This window comes from Canis aureus, chromosome 6, assembly GCF_053574225.1.
Source record: "Canis aureus isolate CA01 chromosome 6, VMU_Caureus_v.1.0, whole genome shotgun sequence".
Lineage (NCBI taxonomy): Eukaryota > Metazoa > Chordata > Mammalia > Carnivora > Canidae > Canis > Canis aureus.
The window spans coordinates 8397906-8417252 of NC_135616.1; the positions used below are offsets into that span (position 1 = coordinate 8397906).

At 39.5% G+C, this 19347-nt stretch overlaps 1 protein-coding gene across 14 annotated transcripts in view; it reads left to right on the top strand.

Moving 5' to 3' along the window:
- L3MBTL4 (L3MBTL histone methyl-lysine binding protein 4) overlaps window positions 1-19347 on the top strand; it is a 498239-nt gene that overhangs the window by 235989 nt on the left and 242903 nt on the right. For 12 of the 14 annotated variants that reach the window (XM_077900038.1, XM_077900045.1, XM_077900039.1 and 9 more), the window contains 2 exons: window positions 12812-12897; window positions 15401-15616. In XM_077900038.1, the coding sequence (XP_077756164.1) occupies window positions 12812-12897; window positions 15401-15616 (302 nt within the window). The remainder of the gene's footprint in view (window positions 1-12811; window positions 12898-15400; window positions 15617-19347) is intronic. The other 2 variants (XM_077900044.1, XM_077900049.1) reach the window with 2 other exon arrangements.

Here is a 19347-nt window from a genome sequence, read left to right on the forward strand (position 1 = left end):
TATTAATGCTTCCTCTTGACTCTAAATGCAGCCCACAGAGCACTCACCAAACCTAAGAGTGACTCTTTGCAAGTCTTGGTTTCTGTAGATTGCAGGTCAGGAGACCAGGGCTCTAGCTTTGGCTTCGTTATTAGCTGTCTTGCCTTAGACATGTCACTTAAGATGCTGGGTCTCACTTTTCTCATCAGTACAGTGAAGAGTTAAATGAAGTGCTCTCTTAAATCTGTCTAGCATGTGTGTTTCTCTTTTCTGACTGAACCTTCTCAGTAGGACTCCTTTTTTATTGCTGGTTATTAAACAGGACTGTTGTCTATTACCTAAAAACTGCTTGCCCTGGGATGTCTATAATTTTTGGTTTCTGGATTGGCCACTGATATAATTATGGTTGTCATGCTTCTCTAGGTTCCATGGGACAGGTTACATAGACCAGAATGCCAGGAACTTAAGGGCTTGTGCTATTTATTTTATTTTATTTTTTAAATTTAAATTCAATTTGCCAAAATACAGTATAACACCCAGTGCTCATCCCATCAAGTGGACTTGTGCTATTTATTCATGACCCTAATTCTTTAGACTGTTCCAGTGGCAAAATTATGTTTCTAATAAGGCTATTGTTCCTGGAGGTAAAATAATGGAGGATATTGTTATAAGAAGAGTCTGTAGTCAACGGGACATTTAAATGGGTCCTTCTTATATGGAACAAACAATTGAGGAGTATTGCATTTGCCTTGTGCAGGTGCCAGAAATCAGGTGGCCTTCCCTTGGTCCTGTCTAATCTATAGTCCTATTTAGAATCTTAGCCAGTATTGGTATAGGAGCACCAGCTTGTTCTAATGGCACCTCTGAATACCACCAACATCAGCAGGCAGATTTTATGTCAGTGTTTCATGCATTATTTTGAGGCTACACCAATATAATTATGGCTCACATATCTGTCATTCTTCGCCACCATGATATCAAATGAAAATCTCTTAAGAATTAAGATTCTTAATCTCTTAAGAATTACATTTTAGTTATTCGGCAAATATTTACCAAGTATTTTTTGAGTGATGACTACATACTAGGCACTGTTCTAGACTCAGAGAGAATAGCAGTGAAATGAACAAATCTCTGTCACAAGGCAGTTACGTTTTTAAAGAGCAAGAGAACGAATATGTAAAATATTCAGAGAAGGACTTCCTGAAAATATGACATTTGAGTAACAACTTAAAGGAGGTGAGGTGGGCAGTTGGGAGGGTACTTGGGGAAAAAACTTCCCTGGAAAGGAACAGCAAGTGCAAGGTCTGAGGAGGGAGACGTTGGCTATGTCCTAGTTGGAGCAGGAGCAGAACGAAAGGGAGATGAGGTCAGAGCATGTCCTCAAGCGATGTAAGTAGCCCTTGGGATGACATGATTGAGGTATGTTTCCACTTATGTCTAAACTTGGCTTGACCTTAAGTTTCTCTGTTTTTGTGCCCTACCCCATATGTGTATCCTCTTTCTGGACTTCTTCTTGACCCTCAATTGTTTTAAACTCAAAGCACTGGGATTGACCTCTGCTTAGCAGCTTTTCCACACAGGGCTTCCTCTGTTGCCTTCTGGTTTTTTATTTTTTCTTTATTTTTTTATTTTTAATTTTTTTTTAAATTTTTTATTGGAGTTCAATTTGCCAACATATAGCATAACACCCAGTGCTCACCCTGCCTAGTACCCCCCTCATTGCCCATCACTCAGTCACCCCAACCCCCTGCCCACTTCCCCTTCCACTACCCCTTGTTCATTTCCCAGAGTTAGGTGTTTCTCATGTTTTGTCACCCTCATTGATATTCTGTTGATAGCAAATTTTATCTTACCTGAATAGTCTCACTGCTTCTCCTAGAGCAGTTCTCAGCAGTTTAGAGAGGCCCCTCCTCACTGAGGGCACAAGCTCTTCTGCTCCAACCACACCTCTTCCCTCCTCTGGCTGTCATCTGGTTGTCTTCTAGTTATTTGCTAATGTTAACTGAAGATATTTGTCATCTGGGTCGTCGTCTTCTCTAGAGAACACCTTGGGGGAACTCCAGGGGCTGCCTGGCAGGTGCCCTGCTTTGTAAGTTCCTTGATCCCAATATCCGACACATTTCCCTTGTTTGGTCACCCAAATGGGCCCACAGCCACAGTGTGGACCTCATCTTTCCTCAGCATTTTCCCACCTCTGAAGTGTTAATCTGTCAATAATGTGCGATGAGGTGGGTTGTGAATAAATGCATATACATTTCAGGCCTGCCTTCAGCCATGCTCCTGCTCTCACACTTGCCATACCACACCATGGCCTCCAGGAGGAGCTCACACTCCCAGGCCTGAGGCCTTGGAGGATGGATGGTCCCTTGGATTCTGGAGCTCTGGCTTATAGTACCAGGGGGAAGCAGTGGTTATGTGGGTAATGAAGTCAGACATAATTGTTCAAATCCCATTTCTTCCACTTACTAACTGCATAAGACTGAGCAAGCTGCTCATGTTCTCTGAGCCTACCTTACAAAGTGAAGATGAAAGGCACACCCCATAGCATATGTGAGGAATAAATGACTTACTGCAAATGGAGTACTCGGTAGAAAGGCTACTGATAAAGGGAAACTAGTTAGATGCTGCTTTCTTTGAGACAAGGGAAGAGGTTAAAGGCTATTGTTCCATGGGGTGGTCTCATATATTTCTTGAAACAAGAAGGAATTTAAACTTTTGAAAAGCTTCTGTCTCTTGTGTGGAATCAGAAAAGACCCCAAAGAGCCAGGGGAATATTGAAAAAGAAAACCAGAGCTGGGGGAATTACAATGCCAGATTTCAGGTTGTACTACAAAGCTGTGATCATCAAGACAATGTGGTACTGGCACAAAACCAGACAAATAGGGAGGAGGGCAGGATGGAGGAAGAGTAGGGTCCCCAAATCACCTGTCTCCACCAAATTACCTAGAAAACCTTCAAATTATCCTGAAAATCTATGAATTCGGTCTGAGAATTAAAGAGAGAACACCTGGAATGCTACAGTGAGAAAAGTTCGAGCTTCTATCAAGGTAGGAAGACGGGAAAAAAGAAATAAAGAAACAAAGGCCTCCAAGGGGGAGGGGCCCCGCGAGGAGCCGGGCTGAGGCCGGGGGAGTGTCCCCAGGACAGGAGAGCCCCGTCCCGGAGCAGCAGGAGCTGCACCAACCCTCCCGGGGGGAAAGGGGCTCGCAGGGGGTTGGAGCAGGACCCCAGGAGGGCGGGGATGCCCTTGGGCTCCCTGGGACACTAACAGACACCTGCGCCCCGGGAGAGTGCGCCGAGCTCCCTAAGGGCTGCAGCGCGCACGGCGGGACCCGGAGCAGCTCGGTGGGGGAGGCTCGGGGGCGGCTCCGCGGAGGGGGCTGCGGGGCGGGAGCGCGAATCCAACAGCGCAGGCCCCGGAGCACAGGGCGCCGGGACACAGCCCAGGATCCGGCCTCCCCCCGGGACAGGCAGAGGCCGGGAGGGCCCAGGACAGCAAGGACGCTCCTGCCCCGAGCTGAGCAGATCAGCGGCACCGCTCCGGAGCCTCCAGGCCCTGCAGAGGAGAGCTCCGGAGGTACTGCGGGAGCTGACACCAGGGCTGCAGAGCTGGCCCCGCCACTGCGGCTGTTCCTCCTGGGGCCTCACGGGGTAAAAGCCCCCACTGATCCCTGCACCAGGCAGGGGGCACAGCAGCTCCCCCAAGTGCTAACACCTGAAAATCAGCACAACAGGCCCCTCCCACAAAAGACCAGCTAGACGGACAAGTTCCAAGGGAAGTCAAGGGACTTAAAGTATACAGAATCAGAAGATCCTCCCCTGTGTTTTTTTTTTTCTCTTTGCTTCCCCCACCCCTTTTCCCCCTTTCTTTTTGTTTCACTATTTCTTTTTTCTTCCTTTTTTCTTTTTCTCTTTTCTTTCCTTCTTTCTCTCCTCTCTTTTTCTCCTTTTCCCAATCCAACTTGTTTTTGGCCACTCTGCACTGAGCAAAATGACTAGAAGGAAAACCTCACCTCAAAAGAAAGAATCAGAAACAGTCCTCTCTCCCACAGAGCTACAAAATCTGGATTACAATTCAATGTCAGAAAGCCAATTCAGAAGCACAATTATAAAGCTACTGGTGGCTCTAGAAAAAAGCATAAAGGACTCAAGAGACTTCATGACTGCAGAATTTAGATCTAATCAGGCAGAAATTTAAAATCAATTGAGGGGATCCCTGGGTGGTACAGCGGTTTGGCACCTGCCTTTGGCCCAGGGCGCGAACCTGGAGACCCGGGATCGAATCCCACATCGGGCTCCCGGTGCATGGAGCCTGCTTCTCCCTCTGCCTATGTCTCTGCCTCTCTCTCTCTCTCTCTCTCTCTCTCTATCTCTCTCTCTCTGACTATCATAAATGAATTAAAAAAAATTAAAACAAAAATCAATTGAATGAGTTGCAATCCAAACTAGAAGTCCTGACAACGAGGGTTAACGAGGTGGAAGAACGAGTGAGTGACATAGAAGACAAGTTGATGGCAAAGAGGGAAATGGAAAATGAGGAAAAAAGAGACAGACAATTAAAAGACCATGAGGATAGATTAAGGGAAATAAATGACAGACTGAGGAAGAAAAACCTACGTTTAATTGGGGTTCCCGAGGGCGCCGAAAGGGACAGAGGGCCAGAATATGTATTTGAACAAATCATAGCTGAAAACTTTCCTAATCTGGGAAGGGAAACAGGCATTCAGATCCAGGAGATAGAGAGATGCCCCATTAAAATCAGTAAAGACCGTTCAGCACCTCGACATTTAATAGTTAAGCTTGCAAATTCCAAAGATAAAGAGAAGATCCTTAAAGCAGCAAGAGACAAGAAATCCCTGACTTTTATGGGGAGGAGTATTAGGGTAACAGCAGACCTCTCCACAGAGACCTGGCAGGCCAGAAAGGGCTGGCAGGATATATTCAGGGTCCTAAATGAGAAGAACATGCAACCAAGAATACTTTATCCAGCAAGGCTCTCATTCAGAATGGAAAGAGAGATAAAGACCTTCCAAGACAGGCAGGAACAGAAAGAATATGTGACCTCCAAACCAGCTCTGCAAGAAATTTTAAGGAGGACTCTTAAAACTCCCTTTTAAGAAGAAGTCCAGTGGAACATTCCACAAAAACAAGGACTGAATAGATATCATGATGACACTAAACTCCTCTCAATAGTAACTCTGAACGTGAACGGGCTTAATGACCCCATCAAAAGGCGCAGGGTTTCAGATTGGATAAAAAAGCAGGACCCATCTATTTGCTGTCTACAAGAGACTCATTTTAGACAGAAGGACACCTACAGCCTGAAAATAAAAGGTTGGAGAACCATTTACCATTCACATGGTCCTCAAAAGAAAGCAGGGGTAGCCATCCTTATATCAGATAAACTAAAATTTACCCCGAAGACTGTAGTGAGAGATGAAGAGGGACACTATATCATACTTAAAGGATCTATCCAACAAGAGGACTTAACAATCCTCAATATATATGTCCCGAATGTCGGAGCTGCCATATATATCAATCAATTAATAACCAAAGTTAAGACATAATTAGATAATAATACACTTATACTTGGTGACTTCAATGTAGCTCTTTACACTCGATAGGTCTTCTAAACACAACATCTCCAAAGAAATGAGAGCTTTAAATGATACACTGGACCAGATGGACTTCACAGATATCTACAGAACTTTACACCCAAACTCAACTGAATACACATTCTTCTCAAGTGCACATGGAACTTTCTCCAGAAGAGACCACATACTGGGTCACAAATCGGGTCTGAACCAATACCAAAAGATTAGGATCGTCCCCTTCATATACTCAGTGAATAATGCCTTGAAATTAGAACTAAATCACAACAAAAAGTTTGGAAGGACTTCAAACACGTGGAGGTTAAGGACCATCCTGCTAAAAGATGAAAGTCTCAACCAGGAAATTAAGGAAGAATTAAAAAGTTTCATGGAAACAAATGAGAATGAAGATACAACTGTTCAAAATCTTTGGGATGCAGCAAAAGCAGTCCTGAGGGGGAAATACATCGCAATACAAGCATCCATTCAAAAACTGGAAAGAACTCAAATACAAACGCTAAAATTACACCTAAAGGAGCTAGAGAAAAAACAGCAAATAGATCCTACACCCAGCAGAAGAAGAGAATTAATAAAGATTCGAGGAGAACTCAACGAAATCGAGACCAGAAGAACTGTGGAACAGATCAACAAAACCAGGAGTTGGTTCTTTGAAAGAATTAATAAGAGAGATAAACCATTAGCCAGCCTTATTAAAAAGAAGAGAGAGAAGACTCAAATTAATAAAATCATGAATGAGAAAGGAGAGCTCACTACCAACACCAAGGAAATACAAACGATTTTAAAAACATATTATGAACAGCTATACGCCAATATATTAGGCAATCTAGAAGAAATGGACGCATTTCTGGAAAACCACAAACTACCAAAACTGGAACAGGAAGAAATAGAAAACCTGAACAGGCCAATAACCAGGGAGGAAATTGAAGCAGTCATCAAAAACCTCCCAAGACACAAGAGTCCAGGGCCAGATGGCTTCCCAGGGGAATTCTATCAAACGTTTAAAGAAGAAACCATACCTATTCTCCTAAAGCTGTTTGGAAAGATAGAAAGAGATGGAGTACTTCCAAATTCGTTCTATGAGGCCAGCATCACCTTAATTCCAAAACCAGACAAAGACCCTACCAAAAAGGAGAATTATAGACCAATATCCCTGATGAACATGGATGCAAAAATTCTCAACAAGATACTAGCCAATTGGATCCAACAGTACATTAAGACAATTATTCACCATGACCAACTAGGATTTATTCCCGGGACACAAGGCTGGTTCAACAGTCGTAAAACAATCAATGTGATTCATCATATCAGCAAGAGAAAAACCAAGAACCATAGGATCCTCTCTTAGATGCAGAGAAAGCATTTGACAAAATACAGCATCCATTCCTGATCAAAACTCTTCAGAGTGTAGGGATAGAGGGAACATTCCTCAACATCTTAAAAGCCATCTATGAAAAGCCCACAGCAAATATCATTCTCAATGGGGAAGCACTGGGAGCCTTTCCCCTAAGATCAGGAACCAGACAGGGATGTCCACTCTCACCACTGCTATTCAACATAGTACTAGAAGTCCTAGCCTCAGCAATCAGACAACAAAAAGACATTAAAGGCATTCAAATTGGCAAAGAAGAAGTCAAACTCTCCCTCTTCGCCGATGACGTGATACTCTACATAGAAAACCCAAAAGCCTCCACCCCAAGATTGCTAGAACTCATACAGCAATTTGGCAGCGTGGCAGGATACAAAATCAATGCCCAGAAGTCAGTGGCATTTCTATACACTAACAATGAGACTGAAGAAAGAGAAATTAAGGAGTCAATCCCATTAACAATTGTACCCAAAAGCATAAGATACCTAGGAATAAACCTAACCAAAGAGGTAAAGGATCTATACCCTAAAAACTATAGAACACTTCTGAAGAAAATTGAGGAAGACACAAAGGGATGGAAAAATATTCCATGCTCATGGATTGGCAGAATTAATATTGTGAAAATGTCAATGTTACCCAGAGCAATATACACGTTTAATGCAATCCCTATCAAAATACCATGGACTTTCTTCAGAGAGTTAGAACATAGTATTTTAAGATTTGTGTGGAATCAGAAAAGACCCCGAATAGCCAGGGGAATTTTAAAAAAGAAAACCATAGCTGGGGACATTACAATGCCAGATTCCAGGTTGTACTACAAAGCTGTGGTCATCCAGACAGTATGGTACTGGCACAAAAACAGACACATAGATCAATGGAACAGAATAGAGAATCCAGAAGTGGACCCTCAACTTTATGGTCACGTAATATTCGATAAAGGAGGAAAGACTATCCATTGGAAGAAAGACAGTCTCTTCAATAAATGGTGCTGGCAAAATTGGACATCCACATACAGAAGAATGAAACTAGACCACTCTCTTTCACCATACACAAAGATAAACTCAAAATGGATGAAAGATCTAAATGGGAGACAAGATTCCATCAAAATCCTAGAGGAGAACACAGGCAACACCCTTTTTGAACTCGGCCACAGTAACTTCTTGCAAGATACATCCACTAAGGCAAAAGAAACAAAAGCAAAAATGAACTATTGGGACTTCATCAAGATAAGAAGCTTTTGCACAGCAAAGGATACAGTCAACAAAACTCAAAGACAACCTACAGAATGGGAGAAGATATTTGCAAATGACGTATCAGATAAAGGGCTAGTTTCCAAGATCTATAAAGAACTTATTAAACTCAGCACCAAAGAAACAAAGAATCCAATCATGAAATGGGCAAAAGACATGAACAGAAATCTCACAGAGGAAGACATAGACATGGACAACAAGCACATGAGAAAATGCTCTGCATCACTTGCCATCAGGGAAATACAAATCAAAACCACTATGAGATACCACCTCACACCAGTGAGAATGGGGCAAATTAACAAGGCAGGAAACCACAAATGTTGGAGAGGATGCGGAGAAAGGGGAACCCTCTTGCACTGTTGGTGGGAATGTGAACTGGTGCAGCCACTCTGGAAAACTGTGTGGAGGTTCCTCAAAGAGTTAAAAATAGACCTGCCCTACGACCCAGCAATTGCACTGCTGGGGATTTACACCAAAGATGCAGATTCAATGAAACGCCGGGACACCTGCACCCCGATGTTTCTAGCAGCAATGGCCACGATAGCCAAACTGTGGAAGGAGCCTCGGTGTCCATCGAAAGATGAATGGATAAAGAAGATGTGGTTTATGTACACAATGGAATATTCTTCAGCCATTAGAAACGACAAATACCCACCATTTGCTTCAACGTGGATGGAACTGGAGGGTATTATGCTGAGTGAAATGAGTCAGTCAGAGAAGGACAAACATTATATGTTCTCATTCAGTTGGGGAATATAAAAAATAGTGAAAGGGAATAAAGGGCAAAGGAGAGAAAATGAGTGGGAAATATCAGTGAGGGTAACAAAACATGAGAGATACCTAACTCTGGGAAACGAACAAGGGGTAGAGGAAAGGGAGGCGGGTGGGAGGTTGGGGTGACTGGGTGACGGGCACTGAGGGGGGCACTTGACGGGATGAACACTGTGTGTTATGCTATATGTTGGCATATTTAACTCCAATAAAAAAATACAAAAAAAAAAAAAAGAAAGAAAAGAAAAGCTTCTGTCTCATTGTCAGACAGTTGTGTGATCGCATCTGGCTCTTGCCCCTTCTGCTGTTGCCTCACCTCTACCTTCCCCAAACTCCAAGGAGAGCAAGACTTCAGGAGGAGGACAGGGGGTCCAAGTGGCTTTTGCAAGCCTCCCTAGGCAATGAGACATTCTTCTCTTCTTGGGCTCATTGAACAGGGAACATGTACATAATACATGTTTTCCTTTTTTTGTACATACATAATGCATTTCTAGAGAGTGCTGTAGATGCAGTTATTGCTTCAGAAACATCTAAAAAATAGTCACAGGCTTTTTTTTTCACTTATTGATCCCTAGAAAAGCAAAAAAAGATTATTTCTTTTGTAGCAGCTTGCCAAATTTCTTTAGGGCCTGGAGCAGCACTAATTGCTTCCTGTCTTGGTCACGGCATGTTCATTCCTCAACCCACCACACGCTGCTTTCCTTAGTTATCATTCCAGGGAATCTGCTGCTTGGGTCCCTAGTAAGGAACCTAGAGCAGACAAGAGGGGATCCTGGTGCTGAAGGGGCAAGATGAGAGCATATTCAGAACCTATGCAGAAATGTGGAAATCCAAAATACAAGGAATGAACTTGGACAGTTATTAAAAACATGACCTACAAAAATAAATGAAATGCAGAAATAATTATTGAAACAGAAGGTATGTAACATAACTCATGTAGACAAGGACAAAAGCAAAGGAAACTCTGAGAGAGCTTTTAAAAAAAAAAAATCCAGCTAAAAACATGCTTACAGAAGTTAGATAAAGCAAACCGGTTAGGAAAGTAAACGTGAATGGTTTTCAAAATCCATTTAGAAGATGTTTGAAATAGATACACCTGAAAAAAAATAGATACACCTGAAACAAAATAATTTAAAAATAAAAAAGATGGGAAAATTTTATCAAGAAAACATAAACAGAAAATAACAGGATGACACATAATTTAATTTTTAGTAAAAAGAATTTTTAAAAAAGATTTTATTTATTTATTCATGAGAGACACACAGAGAGAGGCAGAGACACAGGCAGAGGGAGAAGCAGGCTCCATGCAGGGAACCTGATGTGGGACTCGATCCTGGGTCTCCAGGGTCACACCTTGGGCTGAAGGCCGTGCTAAACCACTGAGCCACCGGGGCTGCCCAAAAAGAAGAATTTGATGCAAAGTGCAGTCAAGGTGTCCAAAGGGACATTTTTTTCTATGTTAAATAAAAAGTGCAGTTACTAGTGAACATTACATGTGCTGCTCTGTGCTGAGTAACATCAAAATATGAAGCAAAATGCCCCTTGATTCAGCAGTTTTACGCCTGGATGCATTCCAAAAGAAGTGTTTATTTCTGGTCACTAAAGAGAATGTACTAGAATGTTTGTAGCAGCACTTTCCATAGTAGCTCCCAAATCAAAACTACCCAAATGACCATCACCAATAGAATGGGTAGAGAATGGAGAAACCCTCACCCAATGGACATCTATACAGTAGTGAAAATGAATGTTATGCATACAGCAATCTACATGAACCTCATAGTCGAAGTCCTGAGCAAAATCTGTCCGCCGCAAATGAGCACATGCTGTATGATTCCATTTATACAAAGGAAAAAATGGAACAAACAGATAAAGACTCCTAACTCTGGGAAACGAACTAGGGGTGGTGGAAGGGGAGGCGGGAGGGGGGTGGGGGTGAATAGGTGACGGGCACTGAGGGGGGCACTTGACGGGATGAGCACTGGGTGTTATTTTGTATGTTGGCAAATTGAACACCAATAAAAAATTAATTTATTATTAAAAAATAAAGAGAAAATAATAATAATAATTAAAAAAACAGAGCTAATCTGAGAGGATGATAGTTTCTCTTTGCAGAGAGGGGCCAGTTGCTAGAAGGGAGCACAATGGGGAGGGGGTGTTCTGTGTTCTGGTTACATGGCTATGCTAATTTTGTGAATAATATTCAGGCTGCTTACTTGACTTGTATATTTTTCTTTAAATATATTTCGTTTTAGTAAAAAAAAAGGTAAAAAATATACTTAGTAAATCTATTTTAGTAAAACTGTATTTTTTTATTTTAGTAAAAAATTTTAGTATTTTCTTCATATTTATCTTAAAAATCAAGAAAAAATTATCAGAGAGACTAGAAAACTGTACAGAAAAACTGTTTTAGGGATGCCTGGGTGGCTCAGCAGTTAAGCATCTGCCTTTGGCTAAGGGCGTGATCCTGGGGTCCCGGGATTGAGTTCTGCATCGGGCTTCCTCATGGAGCCTGCTTCTTCCTCTGCCTATGTCTCTGCCTCTCTCTCTGTGTCTCTCATGAATAAATAAATAAAATCTTTTAAAAAAAACATTTTAGAGATTTTAGCATATTGCTTCAATAAAATTTTACTTAAATAAATAAACAGATTTTTAAATAATACAGCTCTTTACATTGAATTAATGCATAACTGATTATACCTTAAAACATATATGTATGTGTTATGTATATACTTAAAAAATATTTAACTGTTGTTCGTATATTAGGCCAATAAGAATTCCTAAAGTCCCCAAACAGGAATTGTATAAACCATGTGACATTCTGAAACTGTCATGTGATAAACTAGATACTATTATTCATATTTTAAACAACTACAAAAATTAACTATTTGAGATATCTCTGAAATAAATATTTGGCCAGTGATTAAATGAAGGTGACAGTTACAGATTGTAATAATAATGAATAATTATTTTTGAGAAAATAAAAATGAGAAAAATAAGTATGTCATGAAAGTTTTTCCAGGTGTTTAAAGCTGTATTCAGTTCATAGTCTTGAATGCTTCTATTATTTAAAAAATGAAAATAAATCAGTTTTCTTTATAATTCAATTTGAAAAGTAAACACAAACCTAGTGGAAATAGGAGTAAAGAAGTAATAAGAATAAAAGTGGCAAATGAAATAATTAGAAGAGATAAAAGAAAACAGTAGAGCTGATGGATAAATCTAGGTACTTATTCCTTTGAAGGAAAAAGAAAACAGCACAATAATAGGTAATGTAATATAATTAGGAATAAAATTTAAAAATAAAGAGAAATAAGGAACTCTATTAGAAATTTTTTAAACATAGAGTGCTTTATGCCATATTATACCCATATGTATATTTTAATTGCAATTGTAAATGGCAAACCTGGGAAATTGCAATTACAGAGATGTAATTAAGAGAATAAAACCCTAATAGATGCAGATGTATGGGAGGAGTTATAAAGATTAACCAGTTCATGGTCTGAGGTCAGACAGTGATTGGTTTTTTTTGTTTTTTTTCAAACTTCTGGGTATAACCTGTCTCTGCCCAGTGTGCAGAGCACTATTTTACCTTGGCCAGCATACTTAACCTTGTTTTTTGAATGAATGAACCAGTGAATGAGTGCTCTTTTGCTTTAGTGGGGATCACATAGCCCTCTCAGAGGTTAGTAAAAAGTTCGGTAATGTATGTGAGATTCTTACCATAGGGGCTATTAAATAGTGAGCATTCAGTTCACAATGGGTCGGGTGTCTTACAGTACATGGGAATCAAAAGGTCAATGAGTAATCTTTTGATATGTATGTATATTTTTCAGGTTATCCTGATCCAGAAAATTTTTCCTGGACAGAATATCTGGAAGCTACTCAAACTAATGCTGTTCCTGCCAAAGTTTTTAAAATGGTACGTTTGTGTCTGAATACCCTCTCAACTTTAAACAATGCACATGTTGACTTCATTGGCAGTTTTAAATTATTCGGATTTTTTCTTTTCAAAGTCAAGTGTTATTCCCTAACCAATTTGCCTTGTTTTCATTTAAAACTACAAAGGAGGTGACTCTCCCCACACAAAGGTAATGATGGTCTCCCTACTTGGAAAGCACAGTAGGGACACCTGGGTGGCTCAGTGGTTGAGCGTCTGCCTTTGGCCTAGGGGTGATCCTGGAGTCCTGGGATCAAGTCCCACATCGGGCTTCTTGCATGGAGCCTGCTTCTCCCTCTGCCTTTGTCTCTCCCTCTCTCTCAATCTGTGTCACTCATGAATAAATAAATAAAATCTAAAGAAAGAAAGAAAGCAAGAAAAGCACAGTAGCCCATGCTAGCACAGCTGAAGGCACTGCATCAACTTCAGATAATAGTAGAATCCTTCACTTCTGCTTGTATTTGTCCATCACGTGGGAACTCTTGAGCTTTCGCAGTCTTGGGGTCTGTTTGAATGTCTTTGACGCCCTAATAGAATAGGTGAATCTCATGTAGCCTGTGTGTGTTCCAGTTTTATCCATCTTGAGGCAAACACTGCCTTTAGCATTTGTTAGAACACCAATTTTTATGTTCAAATTTGTACTTACACATTTATTCCAGGTTGAACTGAGCATAAATGATTTAGTAAAAGATGGTGCATTGATAGTATAGTTAGAGATATTTATGTTCTAAAATGGTTTTCAGGGATCCCTGGGTGGCGCAGCGGTTTGGCGCCTGCCTTTGGCCCAGGGCGTGATCCTGGAGACCCGGGATCGAATCCCACGTCGGGCTCCCGGTGCATGGAGCCTGCTTCTCCCTCTGCCTGTGTCTCTGCCTCTCTCTCTCTCTCTGTGAGACTATCATAAATAAATAAAAATTTATAAAAATAAATAAATAAATAAAATGGTTTTCAAATTGTTTCCTTTCAACTTGTGTGTTCCGGGCTTCCTGACTCATGTTTAATCAGAATTTTATATAGTGAGCTTCCACATATGATTCCATTTATAGAAAGTTTTCTAGGGATCAAAAGAGATTTGAAACAAAATGCTATTTCATTTTTTTTAAATTGATTATATAAGGATTTGGTAAATAAGTGTAATCGAATTAAGAAGGCTAGAAGTCCTGGAGTGCTTGAAAGGGCTTTAAGAATTGCAAAAACTCAGTAAGCAAAATACCAGCTGCTTGTATTATCTTTTTCTTTTTGTTTCTGTCAAAACTCATTGTAATTTTCCAAGAAGAAAATTACAGGAAAATAAAATTATGATTTAGTTAAAAAGGCAACTTCCAGGCTCTTAGATGGATTATTATGGATTCACCTCAAGCTATATATCTTTGGCATCTGCAATATGAAACTGTACCTTTGTTATTGAACAGTGACCTTGGGGAGAGCAGAAAGATTTTCAAGCATCAGAGACCTAATTATAGTCAGTGTACTCCATTTATTAAATGTAATAATGCATTTTGGAAGAAAATATGCTTCCACAAAAGCTGGAGAGAAACAAGCCCGGTATTGGAGAAAGATTTAACTGTGTATTACTCACATATCATGAGGATTTTATTTTCCAATTACCATTTCTAGACTTGAGAATTCAGTACACTTTTGTTTTCAATAAAGTCAGTTGAATACTTTTATGTGTAATAGCTTTCAAAGTTAAACTTTTTGCTAATCTACGAACACTGTTGGACTTGTCTTTTGACTTTGATTTTTGGTATTTAAATTTCCTTGGTGTCAATTATTTTGTAAGTTCTGGTATATTTTTTCCCATTTGGTGTGTGTGTGTGTGTGTGTGTGTGTGTGTGTGTGTTTCTGGGTGTCCATTATTATAGACTCTTGGCTCCTAGCATTTAAAAACTTGGAAGAAAGCTTAAATTAATACAATTTTTAACATGCTTACATTACAGATAAGTAACAAAAGCACAGGTTATGGCTTTAAATTACATTATGGTATGATTTTAAAACAGTTTAGCTGTGATAGTCATACAGCTTTTATCTATTTTAAAATTTAGATTTATAAAGGATTATGCTTATCCTTTCTAATTTTTTAGTAAATAATTTTGTGTTATAGGTCCTATACTCCAAAACTGGGCAGCAAGAATAGTCAACAGTTTCTTAATCTATAAAGTTAATTTCAGAAAAAAATCCAAACAAATATATAAACTGTTAATAAATTAGAACTTTTCCTGAGTCTGGTGATTATTAATGAATTCATGATTTAATCTTTTTTTAGCTATCTTGAAAATGACCAGAACATTCTTTCTCCTCTCACAGGTTTTATGAAACTGGATAAAATAATATGTTTAATAAACCTTATGTGCCCTTAAACCTAAATTCCACGTATATTAATACAAGGTCTGAATGCAAAGTCAGAACAATTGCACTTTAGAAAACATGCGTGTCATTTCTGAGCCACTGGGTTTTGCAGACTTTTGTTCTTGTGATGTTTCAGCGGCCACCCCATGGTTTTCTGCCGAGCATGAGACTCGAAGCGGTGGACAGACGGAACCCCAGGCTAATTCGCGTGGCTACGGTCATAGATGTGGATGACCAGCGAGTAAAGGTACCTCCGTACTTCGAGGAGGGTGCTGCTGTCCAGGTGCAGGCCTGCCCCTCCAGCGAGGCTCTGGTTTCTTGGCACAGGGGGAGGAGAAAACTTGCACTAACGGTGTGTAGAGATTGCCAGCTGACACCTACTTGGCATAGGCAATCCTCGATTAGATACAACTAATTCTGAGAGGGATTCTAACATGCTCTTTTATGGATTTGCTGTTTAGACATTATACGTTTTTTCCTTTTTCTTTTTTTTCCCAAAGCTTCCTTTTATTGCTATTATCAGCTTTTTTGGAAATAGTCATTAAACACCTTAACAAGAACAAGTAAGTCTTTGTTTTCTACTGTTCTTTGTTCGATCAAAGAAAAAGGAATAAAAGGACTTCAGTCATGTAGCTGAAACAAAAATGCAGATTTTGAAGTTAATATTTTATGAACAGATTTCTATACTGTCCTTATTGTGAAACCTATTTTTTAAATGCACACATCTTCAAACTGAAATTTTCTTAAAATGGGAGCTTTTCATTTTTTTAGAGGAAGCTAAAAGTTGTGGTATTCAGTAAATCTACACCATATGACAGTTTAAAATTATTTTCCAAAAAAAAAGAAAAAGAAAAAGAAAATTATTTTCCACTCACAGTTTATTTCATACTCATAAAAAATTCAAGTCAACTACTTTTAATAGGCACTATCAAGATGCGTTTAAGTTTGATATAGTTTGCTCTGATTTAAAACAAATCTTTTTTGCTATGTTTTACTTGAAAACCATTTCTATTTCATCTCTTAAAGAATAATCAGTACATATATTTAAGTAAAATTTAGAGATGTGTATTTCACTGTAGATTATCAAGAATTAGCTGTTTCTTTTATTCTGACAAATGAAAATAATTATGCCAAACGCTATTCAGTACTAATACATTGTAGGTATTTTCTCCCATTATCTTGTTCTTAATGTTTTATTTTAAATTGAATTTTAAGCATATTGCTCAAATTCTTACTTATCTGTGGCTCTTGACTGCTTACTCTTATAGCACTTACTCTGGGAATAACTTTTGGATATCATAATTATTTTATAAATTCAGGAGTATTTTTAAAAAGATTTTACTTACTTATTTGAGAGAGTGCAAGAGAAGGAAGGGACAAGCTGCTCCACGTGAGGCTCAATCCCACAACCCTGAGATCATGACCTGAGCTGAGACCAACAGTTGAAAGCTTAACCAGCTGAGCCACCCAGGACCCCCAAACTTCAGAAATATTTTGTCACTGAAAATCAGTTTCAGGTCTTTTTCTCTGAATTCTCATTTAACTTTCATTATAAAATTACTGCATTTGTAGGAATAATTCAATCTTAATAGTACATCAAATCTTACTTAGAATTTTAATTGACAGATTTTCTTGTGATTCATAATATACATACTGTGTTACCCATTGAATGTATTCACCGGCTTATTTATGTGATCATATTGGGTTAACACATTACCTTAAAATATTTGAAAAACTAGTTCCTAAAGTGAATTTGGTGTATTTCTTACTTACTATCTCAACATTGATCCATTTAAATCTCTGAGAATTTAGTTGATCCTTCCAATGATATATTTCATGTATCTTCTCCTTCTCCTTTCTCTTTCATGGTAATTGCCTTATCCTTTACTATAAGGAAAGAGTTGGAAAGTGGTTGGTCTCTCTGACAGGATTAGAACCTTGAGTGTTATTTCTGTGTGCAAATTGGAAGTACCTTTAGGATTTTAGGAAGAAATTAAGATGTGTTTACACAGCTGATGCTCTCTACCCTGTGATATGGTGCTTTATAAGATGTGAAATGAATTGCTTCCACATACCATTCAGTATGTTGAAATGTATCAATCCTAAAATGGACATAAATGTCTTGGGGCTTGTGGCACACTTTGGGTCTCACAAACAGTCTCTACCCCCTTGCAGCCCATTCCTGGGATGAACCCTTCTGCCACGTTCTGCACCCTCCGTTCTGCACCCTCTCCTAGTCATTGCTGCAGTTGGGTACATGCTTGTCCTGTCCCATGAAGTACAAGGGGAAAGAATGTGGGCCAGAAGTTTACAAATAGAAACAAATCACAAAGAAGATTCAGAAGTATGCCTTAAAATTCCATTCAACAGTGTTCCCGAGGAGAAAAGGGCATTGAAAATGAGCGTCAGGTGTTTCCCTCCGAATTCCTGTTTAAGGAAGTTGAAGGGAGTGGGTGAACTGTCTCTGTGATTGAAAATGCAATTGATGCTTCCCTGACCTCCTTGTTGTCCAGCACATTTCTCTATTCACTTATTAATGTGCCGACCATATTCTTCTATAGTTCGTTCATTCTTTCTTTTTTCTTTACTTGTTCTTTTCCTTCCTTCTTTTCCTTCCTTCTTTTCTTTCTTTCTTTCTTTCTTTCTTTCTTTCTTTCCTTTCTTTCTTTTTTCTCTTTCTTTCTTTCTTTCTTTTTTTCTTTTTCTTATCTTTTCTTTCTTTTCTTTCCTTGTAATTTCCTCTTTTAAAGTCTATATCCTTCCAAGACAGTTTCTATCATTGACATTGGCACATAATAGGTGCTTAATATATGTGGGAATCAATGAGTGAGTGAACGAGCGAATGGCATTGCATATACTCTGGCATCCTGGTATTTGAGTGTGTGAAATAATTGTGTTAGTCAAAAAATAGTCTTCCCTCATTCTTAATCCCTCTCCTAATTACTCTTCCATTGGAAATCCAGTTCAGCATAATGTATTAGAAAGTGACATAGGATACACTGATCTAGGTTTGAATTTCAGCTCTGACTTATTTAACTGTGTTATTAACTTGGTGGTTACTCAGTATACTTGAACTTCTCCTTATCTGTAAAGTGATGTAGTCAATAATGCCTACTTTGTTGGGTTATTGTGATCACTGAACATTCAGTGAAGTAGCATATATATAATACCCAAAAATGTGCCTGACTTTCTTTAGCACTTAAGTCGTAGCTGCTGTTATCAGCCAGTACAAATGCCCTGTCCTACTCTCCCTGGGTGCCTTTATTATCTGTGTTGATGAAGAGGCCTCATGAAAATACTTGTCATTGGTAGGTGGGAAAGGAACAAGCTCATGCTCCCTGGTGAGTTTGACTGGAATTCCTCTGGGAGTGCTTGCATCACTCTTGCATCCCTCCTTGCATCACATGCCATTGGCTGACTGTTGAGAGGAGAGTCAGCCTGTGGGACCAAAAGACCAATATCAAAGATGACGATAATGATGATGATAGCACTTAGTTTTTATCAGATGACCCTCTTATAAGGACTTTCTATGCATTAGTGTATTCTAACAGTCACCATAGGACACAAGGTGTGATTATTAGACTCATTTTTTTAAATTGAAGTTCGATTTGCCAACATATAGTATAATACCCAGTGCTCACCCCATCAAGTGCCCTCAGTGCCCATCACCCAGTCACTGCATCCCACTGCCCACCTCCCCTTCTGCTACCCCTTGTTTGTTACTCAGAGCTGGACAGAAGAATGAAACTACACTCCCAATTTTAAACAGAGGTTTTCAACCTAGAGCTTATAATCTTCCCACTCCTTCTCCTCTTATTGTCATAAATATCCCACTTCCTAATGGGACAGCAGAAGTCTAGGGTGGGGACTGAATCCACTCCCAACCCACCCTACTTTGTCCTTTGTGCTGAGCCCCAATTGCCTGTCCTCCCTAGAGGTTTGTGTGGTAGTGCCAGCACTTCCTGGCAGAGTGCAGTAGATAGGGAAGACTAACTTTTTTTTCCTTTATGCCAGTCCCCAGATATGAAGTTGCCCTTATGTGCTTCATTAATTCTATTTTTGAGGCAGCTTTTTTGAGATATA